At 43.7% G+C, this 23,359-nt stretch overlaps 2 protein-coding genes across 3 annotated transcripts in view; both read right to left on the bottom strand.

Moving 5' to 3' along the window:
• Window positions 1–20,175, bottom strand: part of llgl1 (LLGL scribble cell polarity complex component 1) — a 37,460-nt gene extending 17,285 nt beyond the window's left edge. Inside the window, exons 1-6 of the mRNA XM_085784731.1 lie at window positions 19,733–20,175; window positions 16,424–16,521; window positions 4,111–4,192; window positions 3,831–3,991; window positions 3,542–3,688; window positions 188–350 (exon numbers count right to left, since the gene is read on the bottom strand). Coding sequence (XP_085640857.1) covers window positions 188–350; window positions 3,542–3,688; window positions 3,831–3,991; window positions 4,111–4,192; window positions 16,424–16,521; window positions 19,733–19,813 — 732 coding nt within the window. The 5' untranslated portion in view covers window positions 19,814–20,175. The remainder of the gene's footprint in view (window positions 1–187; window positions 351–3,541; window positions 3,689–3,830; window positions 3,992–4,110; window positions 4,193–16,423; window positions 16,522–19,732) is intronic.
• A 652-nt stretch (window positions 20,176–20,827) lies between these two features.
• Window positions 20,828–23,359, bottom strand: part of LOC146983232 (unconventional myosin-XV-like) — a 46,260-nt gene continuing 43,728 nt past the window's right edge. The window contains exons 60-63 of one of the 2 annotated variants that reach the window (XM_085784722.1): window positions 23,112–23,245; window positions 22,627–22,760; window positions 22,060–22,200; window positions 20,828–21,954 (exon numbers count right to left, since the gene is read on the bottom strand). In XM_085784722.1, coding sequence (XP_085640848.1) covers window positions 21,853–21,954; window positions 22,060–22,200; window positions 22,627–22,760; window positions 23,112–23,245 — 511 coding nt within the window. In that variant the 3' untranslated portion in view covers window positions 20,828–21,852. The remainder of the gene's footprint in view (window positions 21,955–22,059; window positions 22,201–22,626; window positions 22,761–23,111; window positions 23,246–23,359) is intronic. The other variant, XM_085784723.1, reaches the window with a different exon arrangement.

Here is a 23,359-nt window from a genome sequence, read left to right as displayed (position 1 = left end):
CACACACACACACACACACACACACACACACACACACACACACACACACACACACACACACACACACACACACCCATCAGACCAGGCTGCATAGCAGTAAAATTACAATTTAAAGATATGTATATTCATAGATAGCCCATTAATAATGTGAACTTGCTGAGGAAACTTCACTCTGTAAACCAAGTACCTGTTTGCCCAGGAACAGCTGGTCGGCATGACGAGTGCTCAGATCCCATAGGACCACCAGGCCTCGGCTGTAGCCAATCAGAATCTTCCCTGGCTGCTGAGGATGTTCCTGAAGCGACTCCACCGGCCCTAAGGATTTCCCACATCGGTAGTCGTCTGGCAGGCTGCACCAAAAACAAAACATCACCCATTATCTCACATATGTGTTATTCTAATGCTGCGTGCTATAAATCACTACTGACTGACTACAACTCATATTATCCTGTGAAGAAACTTGAATCACTGATGGACGAGTTATGAACTTTATGTGTAAATGACGAGGTGAGCACCAGAACCAGAGGTCGGCGGTCTGAGAACACCAGACTAAAACTAGTAACAGGGTCTATGCAGAAAGTGCAGGAGTGATGTGATGTGTAAGTGATGAATAGTCAGTGAACTGAGGTGCAATATTTGGTCATGTGATTACAACAAGGCCAGGAAAGTTTCACATATTGTTTCCAAAGCTCGAGACTGAATTCCTTCTAAATTTGCCATTAACCAGGGACATTTGAATGTATGTCACTGACTGTGGCTTGAAGGAAAAACTGTCCATTTTCCAAGGACATGTCATTAGAGAGGAGTCCCATATCCTGACAGACGTGATGTTATGTACAACCACAGGGAGATTATACAGTGAGTGAAGGAAAGATCTGTGCATTATGATAATCCAGTTGGTGAGTAGGATGTGGGACTGGACAGAAAAAAACTCCCACACCTCCTATCTTTTAACACCAAACAACCCAAAGAGAAAGTGTTAAAACTTTTGAATAGCATAATCAACAAAGGGCAAACCTTGTGTATTAACTATAGCACTGCAACACTGCCCTTCCAATAACAACAACAACATCAAGCTGAAGCTTCTGAACCAGACATTCCTCTGAGGCAGCGGAGGAATGTGGAGCAGGACACACCCGCGAGATGTCAGAGGATTCCCTCAGCGACGGACAGGGAACAGAGCGGGAGAAGACAGGAGGAGGAGGAGAGCAGGAGAAGGAGCAGAGACACAGAAACGACACATGAAAAACAAACAAAAGGTGGAAGAGAGTTTATAAAGCACTGCAGCATTTTAGCCTGTGAAGGAGGCAGAACCAATCGCAGAAAGAGATAGGAGGACGGAGAGAAACACACAGACACACACAGACTTCCGACTGCCTTGCTTCACCGAGGAAGCTCCTCTCTCCGGAAGCACAGAGGCAGAAACATTCCCAACAAAGCATTCCATTGTCTCCGTCTCTCCGTTCACAAGTATTTTTAGGGAATCCAGCATCCTGCTACAGAGTCCCGGTGATGAGCCTCTGTGTGTATGTGTATGTGTGTGTGCGCACATCGGAGAAACAGCTGAAACACTTCCCCAACCGGAACACCGCGTTTTGGCAGCCGGTACAAAGCCTCACTGTCTAAAAACTACCCTCCTTTGCACACACACACACACACACACACACACACACACACACACACACACACAGACACAGACACACACATACACACACACGTCTTATCAGGGCCCTCGTTAGGCCTCAGTTCTGCCCACTTCCCTAAACAAGCTTAGTTAATGAGGGGTTTGGCCAACCAGTGAGACAGTCGCATAGCAGAATAAAAAAGAAACACAAGAGAAGCCCTGTGATACACTGCCAGGGTATCAACACAGGAATGCAGCAAAGATGTCTGTAGCATTAAAGCATTGGGGGGAAAAAAGTTTCTAGTGTGTACAAAAAGAATAAAATCAAAATATCAACAACAGCGTGCACATTGCTAGTTTATCCATGGGATCTGCGTCTGTGCTCTAAAACTCTAAAACCACCGTCCCGCTGTGGTTTTCTCCAGTTCACTTCTGCTCAGCTTTCATACATGGCTGCACACAACCACATGGATGTTGGTGGGGGGGGGGTGGACAAAACAACAAACACTTCAATCTGAAGCCCTGTAGAAAACACTATTAAATGCCTTTGACTTCTAGGGGTAGGGGTCTGTTTGTGACCACAGTTTGTCTTTGTTTACGCAGTTTCCCAGCGTTTGGCCATGGTATCAACTGTCAGCCATTCCCCTTTGCCTCATTATGCAAGTTTATGTAAGCTGATGCATCTGCTGTAAACAGATGAGTCAGCAGATCGTGCAGCCTTTTGTGTCAGGTAAAAACTTGGTTTGGACCCTTTACTTTTTCTTTGTTGTATGACAAGAGAACGTTTCTAAACTATTTCTAACAAGTTATTAAACAACCCAGATCAGATTAGGATGACAGCATCAACAGAAGCAAACAGCCCTCCAACAATAAACACACTTTAAATGAAGCGTTGGTAAAGCCTGATCTGTAAACTAAAGTACAGGATGTGAGATTACCTTTTTCCCACTCAACCCAACCCACCTCAGATCAGTGTGAAGAACACGCAAACATTTCCCATGAGAACTTCAACAGTTTGTTGGGGGAAACTGTATGTTTGTGTTCAACCTCATCAGTGATAATTAAGAGCCTACTGAGTAAATGTTCTCAGATTTACCTGAGCTCAGCTTCACTGACATTCAATACACTGTAGCTCATTTATTCCCCCCTAAATTTCTAGTCCCAAACCACATCTGCTCAAATTCCAGCCCACCTCTGTAAACGTCCAATGCACCACTGTCCCAGAACAGGTGCTGCTACAGCTCCGTTCTGTGGTAGTTCACGATCTGCATCTGACTCACTTCACATCCAGAAAACATGTATTATTCAACAACGACTTGACAACTGGCACTGAGAATATTTTTCACCGGTTTTACAATACGTGATGTCTCCTGCTCCCTTTTTCCTTTTCTCATAACATCATACAGGAGATCTGACTGTTCTCATGGTCCCTGAACCACATGACCCCGCCCTTTCTGCTGCTGCGAGGGTCAACTGGGATATTTGTCTCTGGCTGCATGTGTGTGTGTGTCCGACCTGCTCAGCTGGAGCTGTGAGGGGAGGAAACTGGAGTGTTTCAAGGGAAGTTGTACTCTGGCAGCAACGGAGAGGAGAGAAGGCGGCCAAAATGTGAGTCAGTGAGAGAATTTTAGGTCAAGACGGAGACGACACAGAGAATTAACATGGAAAGCGCTTTACAAAATAATACTGTCGTTAGCGGTTGTGTTGTAGTATACATGATGTTACCAGGGATTTTCTGGGCCAACACTGACTAAAAGACCGACCTGAATACAAAATACTTCAATTAAACTGCAAGGTAACCCGAGTCACTGCAACATGAGCAGCCACTGATTTCAAAAAGATCAAACTGATGTAACGTTTTTCTACTGGTCAACCAACGTTTTGCTGTCTGTAAAGTGGTTGATGCCACAGTCTCACCTCTGCATGACCTGATCCTGGAGCAGCGTCTGGCTGTCTTTCAGCAAGAGGCAGGGCAGCTGCAGGAAGTACACGCCCCCTCCCTCCGTTCCAATGCAGAGCAGGTCACATGACTTCAGCAAGAGGAGGACGGTCACTCGGGTGGTGCTGGGAAGAAGAGGATAAGTGAGCATGTTAATGACTTGGACGTGCATGCGTGCAAGATCGTCCAATGGGCAGACAGAGTGACGGGAGGGGGGCTAATACAAACATAAACAATCAAAAAAGGACAAAAGAGGCTCTTGAATACCTGCAGCTCTCAATGCCAGGTCTTCCTGGGAGGCAATAGTTTCCCACTTCCTGGAGGGAGACCACACCCTCTCTCTTGACCCCTCCCACCTCTCTAGGAGCGCTCGCCACAAGCTCCCACAGGTGAATGGTGTTGTCATCCAGCAGCGACAGCAGGCGGCCCTACGACACAGCAGGTCGGACGTTAATGTCACACATCCGTTTGGCCGCAACTGTCATATTTCCACTCAGGTTGCACAGAGATTTGTTTTATTTTTACACTTGGCATGGAGCTGGCTCACCTGTCCGGGCAGGAAGTGGATCTGTGTAACTGCGGTGGTGTCTCTGTGTAGTCCTGTGAACTCCACACCAGGGGCCCCGTAACTGTGAGGATCCCGTCAAGGAAATACACAGCATGGCAAACGTTCACAGTGACGAGAGCAGCTCTGAGAAGAGTTGCCTGTGCAGTCTAATAAATGTATCTTTGTCACTTATTTCACAACAGGAATGCATCCTTTATAAAGCTTGCAGAGACACTGACACACCTGTATAATGTTGCTTTTATGCAGCACTCGTTATTTTTGACTAAATAGCTCAGAGCTGTTCATATGATACGATGTGTGACTGTTGGTCCCTAATAGGGATGTCACGATTACTTGACAATTAATCGTGGTATTAAACGCCACAATTAATTGATCGTAAAGATTCCTAAATACCGTTACTTTTACAAAAATTTGATGTTGGAGCCTTATTGGCAGATGTGCACCAAAATAAAGGTAAATGCACAGATACTGGTCCATTTATCTAACGTAACCAAGGGGGCAGTTGTCGGTCTGAGAAGTGAAGCTCACTTCCGCGTTCAAAAAGCTGCAATCCCCTCGGCTGTCGCTGGGGGCTGGCTCCAGAAGGGAGCAACTCCAATTGACCCCCATGTTAAAATAGCCGATTTTACAGCTTAAAAAAACATATTTACAGCCTGGTACATTTCATTTTTTTGGTCTCAATCGATAGTTTCTACCCCCGCACACACTCTGAGGGGGGTGAATTTTTTTTAAACTCTACCGTTTTACTATTATTAGGTTTAAAGTTCTGGCCAATCAGGGCGCGGAACCGCTGAGTGACAGGTCCGGAGACCGCTGCTTCGAGGCCAGTGGGCGGGCTCTCGGCCGGCCAACGGCCGCACCGCTCCAAATATGGCAAGTAGAATCCAACATGGCGCGGCTCAAACCCCCGTAGTAGCGGCACAAAACAGACTCCCCAAAACCAATGGGTGACGTCACGGGTGCTACGTCCATTCTTTTTACAGTCTATGAACGTAACGTTGAATTGGTAGGAATTTAAATGTTAAAAAAAAAGCAAAACAAAACAAAAAACGATTACAATAAACGCAAACATTTGGTATAGATAACAATTTATGACCTGAATATTTCAAACATTTCCCCTGGGGATTAAGAATTGGTCATATTAATAGATACTTGAAATATTTTGTGTATACAATGAGTAATGTTATTATATTTTGACTATATTTGATTTTACACATTCAATGTGCTGTGAAATTAATTAGTGCATAATAATCGTGATAATCGTAGTACCGTGATTATTTCTCTGACAATAATTGTACCAAGAAAATCTATAATCGTGACCTCCCTAGTCCCTAATGAGAAAATATCAGGGGGACGTGAGTGATACCTAAAGGAGGTAATGTAATGCGCCTGATCATTTTACACATAAAGAAAATAAAGTGTCATTACATCACCATGGACAAACCAATACAGATAAGGCAGGGGACCAGTTCAACCATCCGCACTCAGAGCTGCAGTTTAGCACAGCATGTGTCAAGCATGGCATCAACACTGCAGTTAAAAAATGCATCACTGGTGGGGTAAGGAGATTTGGGGCAAAAAGTGTGAGCCAAATGGCAAATGTTATTTCTGGCAGTGTGGGAGGTCACGGCAGATCACAACAGGCACAAGCATGAACCCACCATGTTCCTCTGTCTCCTCCAGACAGACACAAACTGCACAACACAATCCGTGCACTTAAAAGCATCTTTCATTCCTCATAACGTTTTCTTTTAACGTCGAGTTAAAATGTGTGACTGGGAGTGACAGAGCTCACGTCTGGTAATTCTGAGCAGAACAAACACGCCGGTGAGGTGTAATAGCAGGGGAGAAATCACAACATTACAAACAACCTGCATAGCAATTACCAACACCACCAGATGACGCAGATGCTGAAAACCAGCACCCTGTACGTGTGAGTGGGTATAATCAGCGGCATTCTTCACAGAGCTCTTCCTTTGTTAGCCCAGTAAATGAAGCCGAGCTGATAAAAGGAAAAGACTACTCTCAAGAACTGTGACGCCATGCACACAACTAGGCTAAATTGGGCTAAACTGCGAATTAGCACACACCCGCTAGCAGCTGAACACACATATATACACACAGACACACAGACTTGTGAGCAACACCGACACACTTGAGCACACTGCTTACATAAGCCTGTAGGAATGTGGATTAAAAATGCAGAAAAGAGGAAATCTGAAGAGTTCTCATGTTTGTATATGACTGTGTACAGAGCTGGTTTCTCTATTCGTGCCGCTATTGTCTTCATTATTCTCTGCTTTATCTGAGAAAAAATATAATATTGTACCAAGATAAATGTCCTCCTCTCTTCACTTGTGTTCATGTTTTCACTTTATCAGCACTAGTTTCTTTCCTGCTCTCAGCACGCCCAGGGAGAATTGTCTCTACATCCACTTGTTCTGAATTCTACCATCCTCTCTTCCCTCGGCTTTGTCCCTTCGTTCTGCGGGAAGTCGGTGATATTCCTTCAGCACCGTTCCCCGTTCGCTTTCAATTTCGCCTCTCTTCTGCTCAACTTAAATCCCACTTTGCTCGTTCCCTCCCTGTCCTGATCCCCTGGAGATCCGACTGAGGGTTATAACAGCATTCCTTCAGTGTTGTCACTTCCTGTCCCTGGGTTTTATTCGCTGCAATAACACATGCCTCAGACAGCTGGAGGTGGAGGTGTGAGAGGAACATTCACTCCTGGATCATAAACCACAAGTCCAGATAATAGCAAGACAGATAAGTGACAGAGGAACCAAAACAAAGCACAGTTATATAAATATATCCTGTACACTACACGCTGAAGCAATAGTTTGACATTGTGGGAAATATACAGGTTTTTTTCTTGCTGAGAATTAGATGAGGACTGAAACCACAACTACAGCCAATAGCTGGTCAGCTTGGGTTACAGGAAATATGGGTAAGCCATACTCCATCTAAAAGGGAGCAAGGTTACATCAACCGGCACATGTATAGTCAGCAATTAACATGTCATATCAAGTTTAGATGTTTTACAGTGGACTATAACAAGATGTTGTTAGTGGTGGTTGTTGTTTTAACACTACAGCTTTTGTGCTGATGGACAGATTTGAACCTCTGACCCATGGAAAGAGATTCATGCAGACTAGTCTCTGCTTAAAGCAAAGCTAACTGGCTGCTGGCATCACTTCTTATCGCTCAGTAATCAGCGTTAGGTATCGATCTTCTCATCTAATGCTGAGAATAAAGTATATTTCCAGGTTGGACTGTATGATATGACGAAATACATAGAAAGATGTTTAGAGGTTCATACAATGCTTCATCATTTATCTTATTTTGTCACAGATTGCACACAGAAATGTTTTCATCATTTGGGCGCCACCTTACATTCTATCATGTGGCACCAACTGAGGCAAGACATTTGCAATATATGATTCAATGTGTAATAACTGGGCTTTCTATGTGATCCTCTGATACATACTACTTATTCATTGAATGATTTATACTTGGATATGATATTTAGGTCATATCACACCACCCTACATCAAAGAAGAGAAGGAAACAGCAACTGCAAAATGTTGTATACTCTGGTCCAGGGAAGATGTTGGACACTAACAGACAGACAGGCAAACATGTCATGCATTAAAACAGTTGTACTGCTGCTGCGGACATGACAGTGAGAAAATTGACAGGAAAGTAAGTAAAGAGAGAAAAAAACAAAAACAAATCAAAGTTCCAGAGCAGAGGATCAAAGATCGGAGGGACTGGAAACAGATGGACAGCGGTGGTTTGCGCCTGTATCCCGACTATGTAATGATGTGTCCCAGCTATTTAATGTTAACCGCAGCTCATTCATCTCAAATCTATACTGCAGTTCCCTCAATTTTAGGATGGCTGTGCCAAAAAAGAGCGCAAGGAAAGTTGTCAGCACATGCAGGGAAAAAAATATAAGACCACAAATGACTATTTAAGACTGTGTCAGAGCCTTGACACTTGGCTGGTCTGTAGCACCTCTGACAAGAACCAGGCCACTAACCATCTCCAATTTCAGGCTTTGTCATTCCAAAGAGCCCCAGATAAATACGTCTGACAGTCAGGAGAACAGATGTACGGCAGAGGTTTTTATTAAAAATCAACAGAGAAGATAAATTAAAATGTGCACGATGAGGACAAGTGAAAAAGCTAACAGCTGAAATGTGGCACATGGTTCCCAGATGACACGCACACACACACACTCATTTCCTGGTCCTGGTGATGTCAGAGGACAGCTGGTGGAGGATTCCCGGTCATGATGTCATCACCTCCTCACTGGGGATGGCTGGCTGTGTGTGTGTGTGTGTGTGTGTGTGTGTGTGTGTGTGTGTGTGTGTGTGTGTGTGTGTGTGTGTGTGTGTGTGTGTGTGTGTGTGTGTGTGTGTGTGTGTGTGTGTGTGTGTGTGTGTGTGTGTGTTCGTGTGTGTGTTCTGAAATAAGCTCCCTCCTCTATCTGCTGATTGGCCATTATTACAGGTTCTCTGTACCAGTGGGCAGATAATAAATGTGTCACCCTGCCCCCACCCCCCAACCGCCTCCCTCTGCCAGGCAGTTACTTTAAAAACAGAAACATGAACTTGCTATTATAGTTTGCATCAGATAGTCAAACTCAAATGAATACACATGAAGCTGCAGCTCTTGTTAACCTGTTTAACCCTATGAACCCTAGACTGAAAGACGAGATATGGGCATTAACTATGCCAAGTTGCCAACATGTTTAAGCTGACATTAGTTTAGCGCATGAGCAGGTTTGCCAGTTTGCAGCAAACACAAATTACAGAATATTTCAATCTGAAAACAACATTCATTTACATTGTTAAAATCGAAGGTCTCTCTTCTTCTGGCTGCTGTTGTAATGGATGCCACTGAACCAATGAATAAAATGCTGAATAGCATGCCAGCATTAGCCAATTACCACTAGGCTGATGGGACTATCATTACTTTTGTATGCATTTGGTCATAATGTTAATTATTGGAGAAATTAAAAGTTTTTGAAATCAGTAGTAAGTACGCTCGACAGTGTGTACTGAATTAAAGCAAATAGTTCCTTGCCTCTCTGTCTTTAACTTGACTGCCAGTTCCCTTTCTTAGTCATTTTGATTAGATGATGAATTTGCCATCTCAGAACATGCCACAAAAGAATAAACTTAACTTCAGGATGTGGATTCTAAAAAAAGAAAAAAAAAAGGAGGGACAGATGAAAGGAACTGGTCCAAACACTCAGGATGCCTTGCAAGAAACATCAGAGGCTTCTTCCACTGTTCAAACACGGAGACACACCAACACACAAGGCCTTCACACCAGAGGCTGAAGGCAGTCACGTCAGTACTGAATACAGAGCTAGAAACACTGAGTCAAACTGACTCAAAGCAGTAACTCAAAGGCTGCCTCCATCCAATTTAGAATGAAAGCAGTAAAATTAAGTGAGACAAGCAGCAAGTGCATGTACGTACATACACAAACTTAAAGTTGTGAAATAAATGTTCAGGTGGTTTCTTAAAAAGTTGCAATAAAGATTCAGAAATAAAAACAGGAGACAAATCTTTGAACAACCTGTTGAATGACACTGACAGTGCTGATCTGTGCAAGGAAACCAGTCATTCATCTGCATGTTCTGAGTGTGTAACTCACAAAGATTTGCTACATTGCTCACCAGACAGCCCTGAAATGCACACAATGGAGGCCTACAGTAACTCATAATCACTCACTCACAGACACACACACACACTCACTCCCGCCCCCCACACACACACACACACACACACACACACACACACAAGTGCAATTGCCCGGTGATGCAAAGAGCAAGCGTTAGCAAGGATAAAGCGATTTCACGGTCTGAATACAGACAAACAGAAGGCATTGTCCTCTATGCGGACACACAGGCAACAGCCAGCACACCCTCTAACACACACACACACACACACACACACACACACACAAGATAGGGATGGACAGGAAGGAAGGATGGATCATTAAACCCAAGGATGAATGTAGACAAATGTGAAAGTCCACACACAGAGAGAATGAAACAATCTAGACCGAGGAAAGGGTGAAAAAAGTTTAGGAAGGTGCTTTAGAGTTTATACTCCAAACTTCAGAGGAATCATCTGTGAGCATTTCTCCAACTCCCTTTCCTCCCTACACACATAGCAACACGCACACATTTACAAAGTCTTGAAGACGTTTGGCAAAAGGCTGTCTACAACATGACAAGCCAAACAACTCCACCCACACACTAGAGAAACAATCCCGTCTCATTTGCATCCTCTCCCTCCGCTCGTACCTCTCCACCTCCCACACTCCCATTTCTGTCCCACTCACTCAGTGCACGCTCCCCCTGACACCGCGGCACTCAGACTGGATGTTCATGACTGTCAAGTCAGCAACAAAACACCTTCACTGTCACACTGCAAACACTCACAGTCCCCGCAGGACGAGTTGTAATGATTCTGATGACTGAAACAAATTGACAGTGTTCAACTGTAACACCGGCGAACACAGGGAAACCGAGGCCACTGTTTCATTACTTCTATAGGAAAAATATCACTAACTGTGCTGCCATCATACAGTATCTGTAATATACTACAACATTTTTATTTACACCATTTGCAATGGCGTTGAGTGGACTGACAAAATAACAGTTAAACCAAGGATATCAAATTAAACAAACAGGAATAAACAGGAATAAAACGTCAGAGATGTAAAGTCTGACATGACCACAGGATTATTTTTAGATGCTAAAAGCACTTCTTTCAAGATCAGTGTGAATTTGAGGGACGTGAAGCGTTAGCCTATTGATAGTAATGATGCTAATTAGCAATAGATAGCTTGCTGACAAACTAGCAAACAAAAAGATGCATTCTGGGATTAGTAGCACACCGTTTTTGTTCCAGTGTTGATCGTTTTCTGTATAGATAGATTTCCTGATTTGGATACATTTGCACTTACTATTTAGTCAGTCAATACAAGGTTACTCCGTAAATGCACTGTATATGGAGAGATTTCAGGCACACTCACTGTGAGCATATTAGCATTTCAATGTAAGCATTGAGTTCGGTGCCAAGTGCCAAGTTAGCGCGACCATTACTCTGCATTTTTTCCTCGCTTTCTCTTGTGAAATCCACTCGCCCGTCTCTCCTCTTTTAACTCTTCACTGGGATTCATTGTTTTCACACAACTGTGACTTGCCAGATCAGATAAATGTTTTCTTTTCGGTTCCTAAACACTCTCATTCAAAAACCTATCCAGTCTGTCCAAGTCGGTGAGACCCCCCACCCTTATCCCGACAGACAGTCCCCTTCAACTTGCTGCCAACTGGGCAGGCAAGTGTGTGTGTCCATTCATCTGTAAGTGTGTATAGGTGTGGGGGGGTGTGGGGGCTGAAGAGGAGGCCGGCACCGACCAAAGAGGGGAGGGTGAAGAGGCTGTGTAAGACAGAACAGAATAGGAGGGTGGGGAGGGGGTTTAAAGGTCCTGCGATTCTTCAAGAATATCAATGAGGGACGAGCTATAGCCAGGGGACGAAGTGACAAACAGAGAAAAACCAAAAGAGAGATGGAGGAGAGAGAGACAAAACAAAAACATAATGGGAAGAATGAGGAAAAGGAATAAAGGAGCAGGAGGAGTGGGCAGTGCAGTGATAGACAAAATACTTTATATGGCAAAATAAGTGGAGAGTAGGCAGTGAGTGGGTGAGAGGAGAAGTAAGAGGGAAGAGGTGAAGGGTGGGAGGAATGAATCGCAATGATTTTCTCGTAACCGTGCCTTTAAATACTGACTTACAGTTTTTATTCAACACAAAACAAAAAAAGGAATGTAGCTTATATAACATGATATTCCGTAGTAGCCCACAAATGAGCCTGTAATACAAAACCACAGTCTGTGCAGTTGAGTATGAAAACAAATTAATGTGACAAACAAAAAGCTGGAACTGGGAGGGAAAAGCTGCAGCACAATTGAAAACGGAAATGAGTGGTCTCAAAAAGCACATGGGGAATTCACTGTTTTCTCCACAAACTACAAAATAAAAGTGTTGACTTCCAAGGACGGATAAACAATTCAGGATTCCTTCACATTCACAATAAGTTAAAGCAGCTGTCACAGTCAGCTCAGGGCACAGGTCAAGAAACTAAAAGGAAGAAACTTACTCCATTCACTGTTTAAGTCAGAATGTGTCTGGCACTGTTGCACCGCAAAAAGAGCATGATTCACATTGTGACCGTGTGAATTTCAGGCCAGTCCAAAATCAACAGCGACTACGCAATGTCAGCAAACACATGTTCACCACACTATGAAAGTGGCCAAGTGTTCCCAAAACCTGAAGAAATGCAAAGAAGAAAAAAAAAACAAAGCATCGGATGTTATGGACCAACACATTCCAGCACTCGCAACTAACTGGTGCAGAGATTAGATCCAATGAATTGTTACAACGCAGGGTGATCAAGCAGTGTGGTGTGGTGTGTGTGTGTGTGTGTGTGTGTGTGTGTCCAACAGGATGTCAGACAGACAGAGGGAGAGCTGACAGCTGGAGCACACCCACAAACACACTGATCAAAGCGCTACGGTGCGTCTGTGTGTGTGTGTAAATATTAGCTCGTCCCTCTGACTGTTGGATCGTCAATACTGAAGCTTCATGGTCAAAGTTTCAATGCGATCCAGCACATACTGGATGAGGCAGATGCAAGCACAGCCTACAGTCGTACTCTTTTAGACATCAGATGTGTGTGTTTGAGTGTGTTATATACAGATACAGTCTGAGTTTTTTTACACCTTTTAAACCATAAATGACACCTTTCTACCAACACACTAGTGTGCTGAGCTGCAGACTTTAAAAATCCTGCAGTCTGCAAGCACTTCTCATCCCAGGCAACTGTGCTGGTTGTCTTGGAAACCAATTCAAAAGCTCCCTTTATTAAGACTAGACTCAGCAACAAAGCTCTTACTCACCCAATCTGCGCATACACACACACACGCACGCACGCACGCACACACACAGAGGGAGGGTTAACCCAGGGCAACGCAACATGCATTCCATGACAGGAGACAGACTCCTCAAGATCGCCCCACCACCCCCACACATGATCTCTGTCGACATACGCACACAAAAAAACTCCACACCACATTGTCCCCTTCCCTCTGCCGAGCCCCAGTCTGTGGTCGAAGCAGAAACTCTCAGGACGTAATATGACTCTGCCTTTATAAACACGCAGAGAGCGAAAGAAGGAGAAAAGGAAAGAACAAGTGAGAAACTGGAGCGCCGCGCATGTGAACAAGAGGAGGAGGAGGAGGAGGAGGAGAAACCATGCCAGCACTCAAAACAGTAGTTCAGACACCAACCAAAAAAACTCCACATTTAGCAATTTTCCACTTCTTCGTTGTAATTGAGTCAATAAACCAATAACAACTATGTGCTCAACACACACACACACACACCGACCGTACAGCCCAGCTCAGGAGTCAGTGTGTGAGTCGAACCACATCTGGCACTACAGGCTGCGAGCGTGTGTGTGTGTGTGTGTTACAGTATGAGCAGGTATGCTGCCAAGCTCTTCTAGGTCAAACCCATGTCAGTCGGTCTGTGAGATTATCGGGGAATGTGGACACACACACACACGTTTAAAAATGAAGGCTGTCGCTTCATCTCAACCAGACTTTCAGAACAAAAGCTGCCAATCACCCACTGAGACCCCAACATTACAGCTGATTGGTTGATCAATTAGTCATTTTAGGAATCTGGATGATTTCTGGCCAAACAAACATTTTCTACTTCCAACTTCTCAAATGTGAAGATTTGCTGTTCATCTCAGGGGCTCATAACGCTGGAAAAAGCTCATCACATTGTTCTAGGACACAGGTGACATTTGCCTGGAGGAGTGACAACAGTTTTCACTTCACAGTTGAGAATTTAAGGACATGGTTTGTTTGGTGTGTTTGTTTGAAGATGACTCCCTCAAAACTGCTTCATTCATTTTATTTCAATTGATTTATTTCTGCAGTTCTAGTCTGAAACAAAATGCTGCATTCAGTTACAAACTTTTACTCTAAACTTTGCAGATATTCCCTCAGGGGCATGCACGCCGACTTTCCAGAAATTCCGACAGCAGCTGGGTCCTTGTTAAAGAAGTAGCAGGACTTTGCTGCAGCACCAGTCATTTTGTAGGTATACCATACATTCTAGCTATTTGGCCTCCCCCTCTGTCTCTTTCACACTCCCTTGTCTTCGCTGTCTCTGTTTATCTCCATCTCTCCCCTCCTCCATCTCTCCGTCCATCCATCTCTCTCCGGGGTGCAAGTGCCTGGTACTACCAGTCTCTCTCTCTCTCTCTCTCTCTCTCTCTCCCCCTCCCTCGCTCTCCGAACACTGCATCTCAGAGAGCTGATTCTCCACTCTGATGCATCTGCACGTACACAAAACCAGCCTCCCTTCACGCACTGATAAATAAATCTGTACATATACCAACTAAATAACTACGCACAGTTTGAATGAACATACAAACACTGGCATTTCTTTCTTGTTAAGCAATCTTCTTCCTTGCTCTCCACTGCAGCTCGCACGCTCGCACATGAAACATGCGAGACAAACGTGGAACATGTGAGGCAGACATGCAAAACATACTTGCTGTTCGCTTCAAGACACATGCCTTTACACTTTCTAAGGATGACGACGAGCTGAGGCTGAAGAGGAAAACCAAATACTGTCAACGGCCTGATGTTAGCCTGCAACTAACTACAGAGCACATCATTGTAAAACCATGACAGAGTTGGAGGCCATGGGGAGATAAGCGAGATCAACAAGATGTCACAGAGTTGTGTTATGTGGACAGTTCATGAGCCTCTGAGTTGCTGGAATTTTTGACACAACCAAAACCCTGAGCCAAAGTCTGGCTTTTGCAGCAATGCAGATCACAGTCCAAACCAATGCTAATATATAACAGTTCAGCCAGTTCCAGCTCATCCTGTTTTGCTCGGTCGTTAAGAGCCTCGTCACTGCCGGGGTTCCATTCACGCCGGCCGCAAACTAAAAAGAAAATGCAGTTGTGGTTCCTCTCGGTCTCCTTAGTCTCATTTTCAGAATCATGGCTCAACAGATCAATCAGCTATGATAACATTATACTCACCACTTTAATTGCAGCAATCTGCAATTGTGGTGTTGAGTGTTACAGCTGAGTAAAGCGAGGCACAGCACAAACACACGCAGTCGGATGATCATGTAAGTGGTAAACAAACCTCCAATTTGCCCATATTAGCTAAAGAGCTTCGCCAGAAATTACTCTGAAGCTGAGTGCACCTGAAATGCTGGTGTCATATAGAAATTAAGAGCTCGCACTACTTCACCAAGTACTAGCCAGGTTTTATTATGTATAAGACAAGAGGTTGTTCTTTCCATGTCCATCCATCCAGTACTGTCACACTTCATGTTTTACTCTCTCTTTGTGTAACTGATGGTTTGTTTACAGGCTGCCCGCCATAGTAAAATCCTTTCCAACAATGTCACCATATTCTTAGATAACAGGCACTTAGTTAAATTAGGAACATGTTGCTATAAACCATTGGATTCGGCCACAACTATGAAAATATCACCCAGGAAAATTAATAAATAGCCGGTCTTTGAATATTGTCAGTTTAGTGGGGAATGACAGATCAGTCTTCTTCGCTTTAGTGGTGCAGACAGTGCAACTCCCCCCAGAGACAGACAGCACACACAGCAACACGCTGCTCTGCTCTGCTCTACTGTTATATAAACAGCTCTGCTGCAGATACAGCCGATCAGTTTTTCCTCAACATCCACAGAACGCTTTGAGCAGGGAAGCTCGACAGCCCTGTGAGGGAAACAGAACCCGACTTATAGCTCAATTAGCCTTTAAACAGAACAAAAGCGGGGAACTGTTGTGTTTTCTGAATCACAATGACAACAGTGGGTCTCATCCTTCAACGTGCCCAGGAGACGAAGAATGTGAAATCAAACAAGCATGACAGATGCATGAGACGGTGACAAACCTGAAGCAGAAGACGGCACAGCAGCTGCACCACGGAGCTGATGTACAGAAAAACAGAGCAGCACCTCACTGGGTGTTCTCTACCAGCCTCTGTGCAGAGCACTGCTTAGACAGTTTCTGACCTGTGAGTTTGGATTTTGGGTTCACACAGTCCAGTCGTATGTCACGCGCTCTCACAGCAGCTCTTGGTCATAATTATACAGGATTAAGACAATTAAAAAAGGTACAAAGTAGTTGGTGCTGATAAAGGATACACTTTGATGGCTCCTGACTTTGTGCCGATGGCCATAAGCTGCAGTTTGGGGTCAAAGGCCAAAGCGCTGGGCTGATGTGGAAACCCATGTTCCACAGTCTGCAGGAGAAAAGAGAGGCCGAGAGAAAGAGTGGGAAAGACAAACAGACAAGAGACACATTAACAGCTGACACAAGAAAACACTCGCATTAATTTTTCTGACATTTTCCCTAATTCACCCTCCCATGTCTGTGCGTGCCTCTGCCCGGCAGACTGAGGAGGCAGCGAGGCGTCTAAGAGGGAGGACTCCCTTAATAAAGTTGGAGGAAAGTTCTTAAAAAGCACTGATGGCAGCAGCATTGCTTTATTCTAACACTCTGTAGACCTTGTTAAATGAGATTAACATCAATTCACAGCTTTTCACTCTGCCCATGTGAGGAAAAAGGCGAGACAGCTGGGAAAGCATTTAGCTCTATAGAGACAAAAAAACAAACAGAAAACATGTAGAGGGACACCTAAATCTCTTAAAAAAAAAAAAAAAAGAGGTTGCGTGGACTTCAAAGTTTTGTGGCCAAGGACCACTGACCGGGTTCTGTGTCAAACAAACCTGGAAATACACTTGCCAAGTTAGATATGAAGTCAAACATTAACTCTGTCTTTCCTATAAGTACCGACCCTACCACACAAAAACCAAGACAAACACAGTCACATCAAAGTAACACTCCTGTTGAGAGACCACCCCTGTGATAGTTGTGGCAGCTGGTGCCCAACCTTAAAAAATTGCGTTCGTCTGTTTGTTGTCACGGTCCAATAAATAGTTAATGGACTTTATGAGACATTATACACCATTTTGACAACATCAATGTACTCCGTTTTAGTAGCAAAGCAAAAGCAATGTGTCCACCTACACACTCTTACTGCTGTCAAAAGATGACATTATCAACACTGGTGTTCGTAATGCACCAGTTCCTTCCTCTGTCAAATATAACTGTGCATGAAATGTCTTTGAAGCGTTTGTCTGTGTCTTTGTCTGTCACTTTTTCATAGACATTCACAGACACAAGTACTGCAGTGAAGCAATATCTCAAAGGTGATTAAGAGAAATGGGAGTCACCAGAGCGAAGTCTATAAAAATATGTATATCTGCATGAAATAATGAATTTAGCAAAAGGCTGCAACACAACTGAATGTTTTATGAAGAGTCAGGTCATGGATCAAAGCGTGACAATGAAAACTGTGCATTACAACTCTTTATCTATTTGCCTCCGACCGAAATGAGAAAAAATATTACAGTCAAAACCATGCTGCTGTTTATTTTCCTTCATACTCTTCCAGGTTTTTTTGCACTGCTCCTCTAGATGATCGTGTCTGAGCAGAGTTCATTTTCTTGTGTCACCCACTCTGCATGATAAACTGTGGCTTTCAACATCAAAAAGTTTGGACAGCTCCTCTCCCTGGAACACTCTGCTCTACTTTTTGAGTGACACGGTGTGCAGACAGGCAGCGGTGCTCTCTGAACAGCTCAAGTGCGACGTGCGTACATTGTATACGAGTGAAGACCCTCTTGTCAGCTCCATCGAGAAATGACATGCGATCAATGACCGATGTGCACCATTATCAACACATCCCTGAGGCAGATAATTGTTTGTGTCAACAATCTGCTATCAGTTTTCAGCCATGACTATAGGTAAGTCCATATACACCGCATCTGTTACACTTTGATTAGATGTAACAATGCCTATTGTCCCTGATATGTGAGATAAAAAGTGCTGCAACCTACTTTTAGGTTGACACCTGTTCAACAGCATTGACATCATCACGAATTGGAATCAGGATGCAGCTTGAGTCGAGTCCAAATTGGCCAAACCGTTGCAATTGTTTGCCTAAAAGCTTATCACTCCTTTTATTGATGCTGCCGTGCATGTCGGACATTGGTGCTTTTCTTTTCAAAAACAATGACATCACACTCATACACTGGAAACTTGGTGGAAAAACGGTTGAAATGGTGGTTTTATTTTATGGGGAAAGACAAGCGTGCTTGGTTGAACCATCTGTAAAATGGTCACTTCAAGCCAGGCTGGAAACACCACGGCTGCCATGTATTTGACACACTTCGCATGAGTGCCACTGCTTACCAACAGAGCAGCACGTCTGTTACTGTTACCTACGATAAATATCCCATGTGATAATAACATTATCGCCAAGCAGGCAGGCTGAGCAGATTTTGTCTCTGACGAGGAAAACCAAAATTAAAACCGACGCTGTACAAATATTCCCTCATGTCATCCATTTTAGATGACGATGCTGCAGCCTGTGTTCAGACACAGAGATGATACAACAGTTGCATTGATGCTGAAAACCTGTGTAGGCCTAATCTTTCCACCATTGAGACAAATGATCAGGGATCATTACAATAAAGAATTATCCCAATAGGCAGAATCAATGATAGCACTGTTGTCAATAAATAAATATTATTTAACAACCCTTGACAACATGCAGCTTCCTGGAAAAGATATGGAAGTTGTTCAAACCAGTAACTCCTCAAATAGATAACAGCACTGTCCAGATGGGAATGATGTGTATGTGTAGACATAATGTGAAGTCAAGCTTCAGGAAGCTGAAATTTACTGTACATGAACTGGTTTATATCAATGTGGACATGATGCCAGAGTTGAGCTGTATGAAACCTGACACTGGTGGTTTTCACCCACAGACCCTCAAAAAGTGAACAAGAAGAAGAGGTCTGAGCCCTCAGCAGCAGCAGCAGTGAAGAAAACATCCCAGCAGGCTGATAACACACAGAGCTGTGAAAGTGGTACAGGAGTTAAAACTGTCACCACCACACTGACAGCCATCTTGATCAATATCTGTAGTATTGGTCACAGTGCCAGCATGAAGCATCAGACTGCAGCGACACAGCTCAAAGTGATCTTGTTCATCTAAAACCCGCTAATCCCTGCGACTCACACCATCAGCTGCTGCTGATTAATTACAGTAATGTCAGGTCTGCGGAGACAAGTTTGCCCGGTTCACTTTGAACGCTGGCCTCGCTTGGGTGAGAGCCAATTAACACGCCAATTAACAACTAAACCGTTCACACACGCACACACACGCGCATCCCTCTGCACGTTCAACTCCTGCACTTATCAGCTCATGTGTGTTTCTAGCTGGAGGTGAGCCGCCGGGGTAAATGCTGTGCGGTGCTTAACTTCAAATCCAGTTCCGTTTACAGAAACAAGCCTGTTTTTAGTTTCGGGGAGCAGCAGAGCAGCAGAGGAGGAGAGGAGGACTCCCCCGTCCCCCTCCCACTCCTCTTGTCCCGTTACTTTACCTTGTTGAAGGCGAAAAGCTCCTGTTTTATCTTCTCCCTCTGCGGGTCGGTGCCCTGCCGACGAAACCTAAACTTCATCATCTTGAAGCCGGGCGGGGGGCTCAGGCAGGACCCGGTGAGAGGGGCGCACGGGGGGGAACGACCCTCTCGGGCTCTCGGCGACAGCGGAGGACGATGCTAAAGCTAGCTAACCGACTGGCCCATGCAGGCTGAACGCGGGGCTGCGACGCTGCTGCTCCTGCTGCTGCGGCGGCGGCGGCTCTGCTCCTCTCCTCTCCTCCCTCCTGGAGCTGTTTAGGTCGCGGTGGGTTTGACCACAGCCCCCTCCCCTCTCCTCCTCCCCCCGCCCTCCGTTCCCGTTCCCAGTTCACACGGACCCCGTTATTGTGAACCAATGAGGGCGAAGAAATCTGCGAGCAATTACACAGCGACGCCCACACAGCGCAGCGCTCCGGCGAGGGGGCGCTGGGTTTGTAGCACGGGACGCGCCGGGGACCACCGCCCCACTACAGGCATCCGTACAGGGCGATGGACGGAGGGTCTGTTGGAGTAAATGAAACTATCATGCGATAAACAGCCACTAAGAGTTAATAAGAGCAAAGCAAGTGAACTTGTTCACCTCAAATTGTTGACTAATTGTTAATTTTTTACAACAGTATGTTTGGGATTATGTCAATTACTGGATGTTTGTCACATGTAAGACGATTTGTCCCCCTCAAAACCATGTTATGGTATTATGATTGATCTATTTTTGTAATTTATATTGTCTGCACTGCAGCTCCTCTCTCTTTCCCTTTATACTGTGCACAATTTTTCCAGTCTCTTCTTTATTTTGTCTTTCATTTAATTCATATTTTTGTGTTACTATTTTTGTGCTTACATATTTTAATATGTCTCCCTCTCTTCTTGGAAAAACACAGTTATTTGTGTGTTTCTTTTCTTTGTAGTCTATAATGTTATTGATCTTTACTAAGGAAAGGCATTTCTTTACTTCCTGTTCCATATTGGTCTTACAGCTCATTTTTTAAAGTATAATGTAAATGTTCATGTTCATGTTAAAAAAAAAAAAAAACAAGAACCAAAGTCACACTGACATTTACGCTAAAAACTTTATTTTACAACATTCACAATTGCATCAGTTATGTACATCAGCTATTTACAAAAAATATATACATTGTATATATAGGCTTTTATATAAATAATTTCTCTTAGTGCAAAGTGTTCACTGGTCTATCATGTGGCCTATAACACTATGTGCCAAAATAAATTAGATTAAAAAAAATCTTTTTTGAGGTTTATAAAGAATTTACTGTGACATGGGCCCAAACCTAATAAATGATGTATTATATCAAATCCCAGGTATCCAGTCATGTTAAGGGGAAGATGCAGTTAAACCTAAGTTTGCGAAATGTTCATTTCAATTTCTCTTTGTGCAGAGCTGACTGCAGTGGGGGTTTTACCCTCATTTAGTGCAATACCACAACTATTTTAATTCAGTGTTGCCCAAAGATCAAGGCTAATCAAATCATACTATTCTTCTGAAGTGGGGAAGTAAAGTTGATTAAAGGGGCCTTGTCCATTGTAGTCACAGCCCCTTAAATCAGGCATGGTAGAAAAGATCTCAAGAAGTTCTGGTTGAAAGAGAGTCTGGCTCTCTGTTTCTACACCTTAAACTGAATTGCAATATATGTGTTTTACTCATTGGTGGTGTGCATGTTAAAGTGTTCGCAAGGTACAGGATACTGAGCTGATGTGTTGTGCACAGAAATGTAAGTGAACTATACGAAAGCTGTTTGAATGATTAATGAACCATCAAAAAATAAATCAGCAATACCTGATGATTGATTTATCATTCTGTCATTTTTTCCGGGCTCTAGCTTGTCCAATGTGAACTGACTGTGTTTTGGTTTTTGGACTGCTTGTTGGACAAAACAAGCTGACAAGTTATCAAACCAAGGAATTAGTTGAGAAAATATTAGTCAGAAAATAAGTTAGAGGCCACCTTTCTGGAATACACCACTCCCCAATGTCACTGTACATTCATTGTGATATTGAAACATTATCCTTGAATATCAAAATATTATATAGAGGTAGATACCATGTGTGTGTGTGTGTGTGTGTTATAGCAGTGTGATTTCGCTCGGTGGCAGCGTGAGTCTCTTTTCTCTGACAGACAACATGTTCTCCATGTGCATGGCAATGACTCGGCACAGCTCCAGGCCCTGGAACACACACACACACAGATATAGAAACAACATGGCTCTTAAGGTACAGATGAATTACATATATTTGTATATATCTCTCCTTCTTTCTTTGCCCCTACACACCTGCTCCAGCTGTAGCTGCATGATACGCTGGTTGAGCAGGTCTCCTATCATGATCTCCACATACGGGTAACTAGAGCCCGAAGTTGGTCTCTGGGTGCGAGTTGACTGGACCTCCTTCAGAGGGAAACGCACCATGGTCTCCTGATTACACACACAAAGAACCAAATGTATGTAAAACATGCACAGGTATTTAGAGTCACATGATTTGGTATCTAGATAATGTTTTTTTTTTATCCTGTGTTTGGTTTGTTGGTTAGTGAGAAGACAAACAAAAGGATGGACAAAGGCAGGTAGAATAGCATAACCAGCAGAGGGCGACAAATACTTTGTTTTGAAATGACTATATTATTATGTAGCAGCTGCTTTTTAACCTAAATGGGTCAATGCCAAGTCAAGTGAACACATGTCCTATGTCAAATTCATACTATTTCACACATCCAGTTGCCCACTACCATATCTCACCAACTGGTCCTGAAATATGAAGCATGCAACATTACACAGACTGGATTTGCATTTGATTGGATAATCTGATAGTGTGACTAGTGTGAATGTTTATCTGTAACATACATGAGTATCCTTGTTAAGAAAGTGCAGTCCATTCAGATTTACGGCCAGGATACACGGGGCGTGGATGGACACAGAGCTCGAACTCTGAATGTAGAAGAAGGAGGAGCCAAACATAGAGAACGCACTGACCAGACCTGGACCAAAAAAACAAAAGACACAAAGACATCACAAGTAATTTCCGTCGGTTATTTTAAAGAAATTGAAGTCGGTGAAACATCATACATTTCATGTCTTCTTCACTTTCTAGTATAGTTTACTAAGCAGTACTTTAAACATGCATATTTTTTTGTCTGTCTACTATTTCTGAGATGTTTTGATGAGCAGATGTTCTAAAATCTGTTTAGCCCACTAGATTTGACAGGGAATATGCAAGAAGATCTTCTATTAATTATGTGAATCTGATGAATAATAAAAGCGTCTTTGGAGGCTGCTGTCACGTTTATGTCAAAAGTTGCTTTCAGAGACAGACAGACAGATAGACTTACCAAGGAACTGTGCACGAGCCTGGTGCGGGTTTAAGGGCTGGACCTGCTGCATGTGTTGAGTTGTCATGTTCAGCCAATGTTGTGAACCTTGTTTGCTGTAGAACTGTGGAGGGACACACTCCTGCACCTCACGACTAATAACACACACACACACACACAAAGAGCAAACCAGGAAAACATCAGAGACAGCAGATTGATGCTAGCTGGTGTTTACTGATTAAGAATGTGTATGTGTATGTGTGTATGTG

The sequence above is a fragment of the Trachurus japonicus genome, chromosome 8 (genome assembly GCF_045865225.1).
Source record: "Trachurus japonicus isolate A0001 chromosome 8, Traja_1.0".
Lineage (NCBI taxonomy): Eukaryota > Metazoa > Chordata > Actinopteri > Carangiformes > Carangidae > Trachurus > Trachurus japonicus.
The sequence above is the reverse complement of the archived record's forward strand: the minus strand, read 5'-3'. Positions and strand labels throughout refer to the sequence as shown.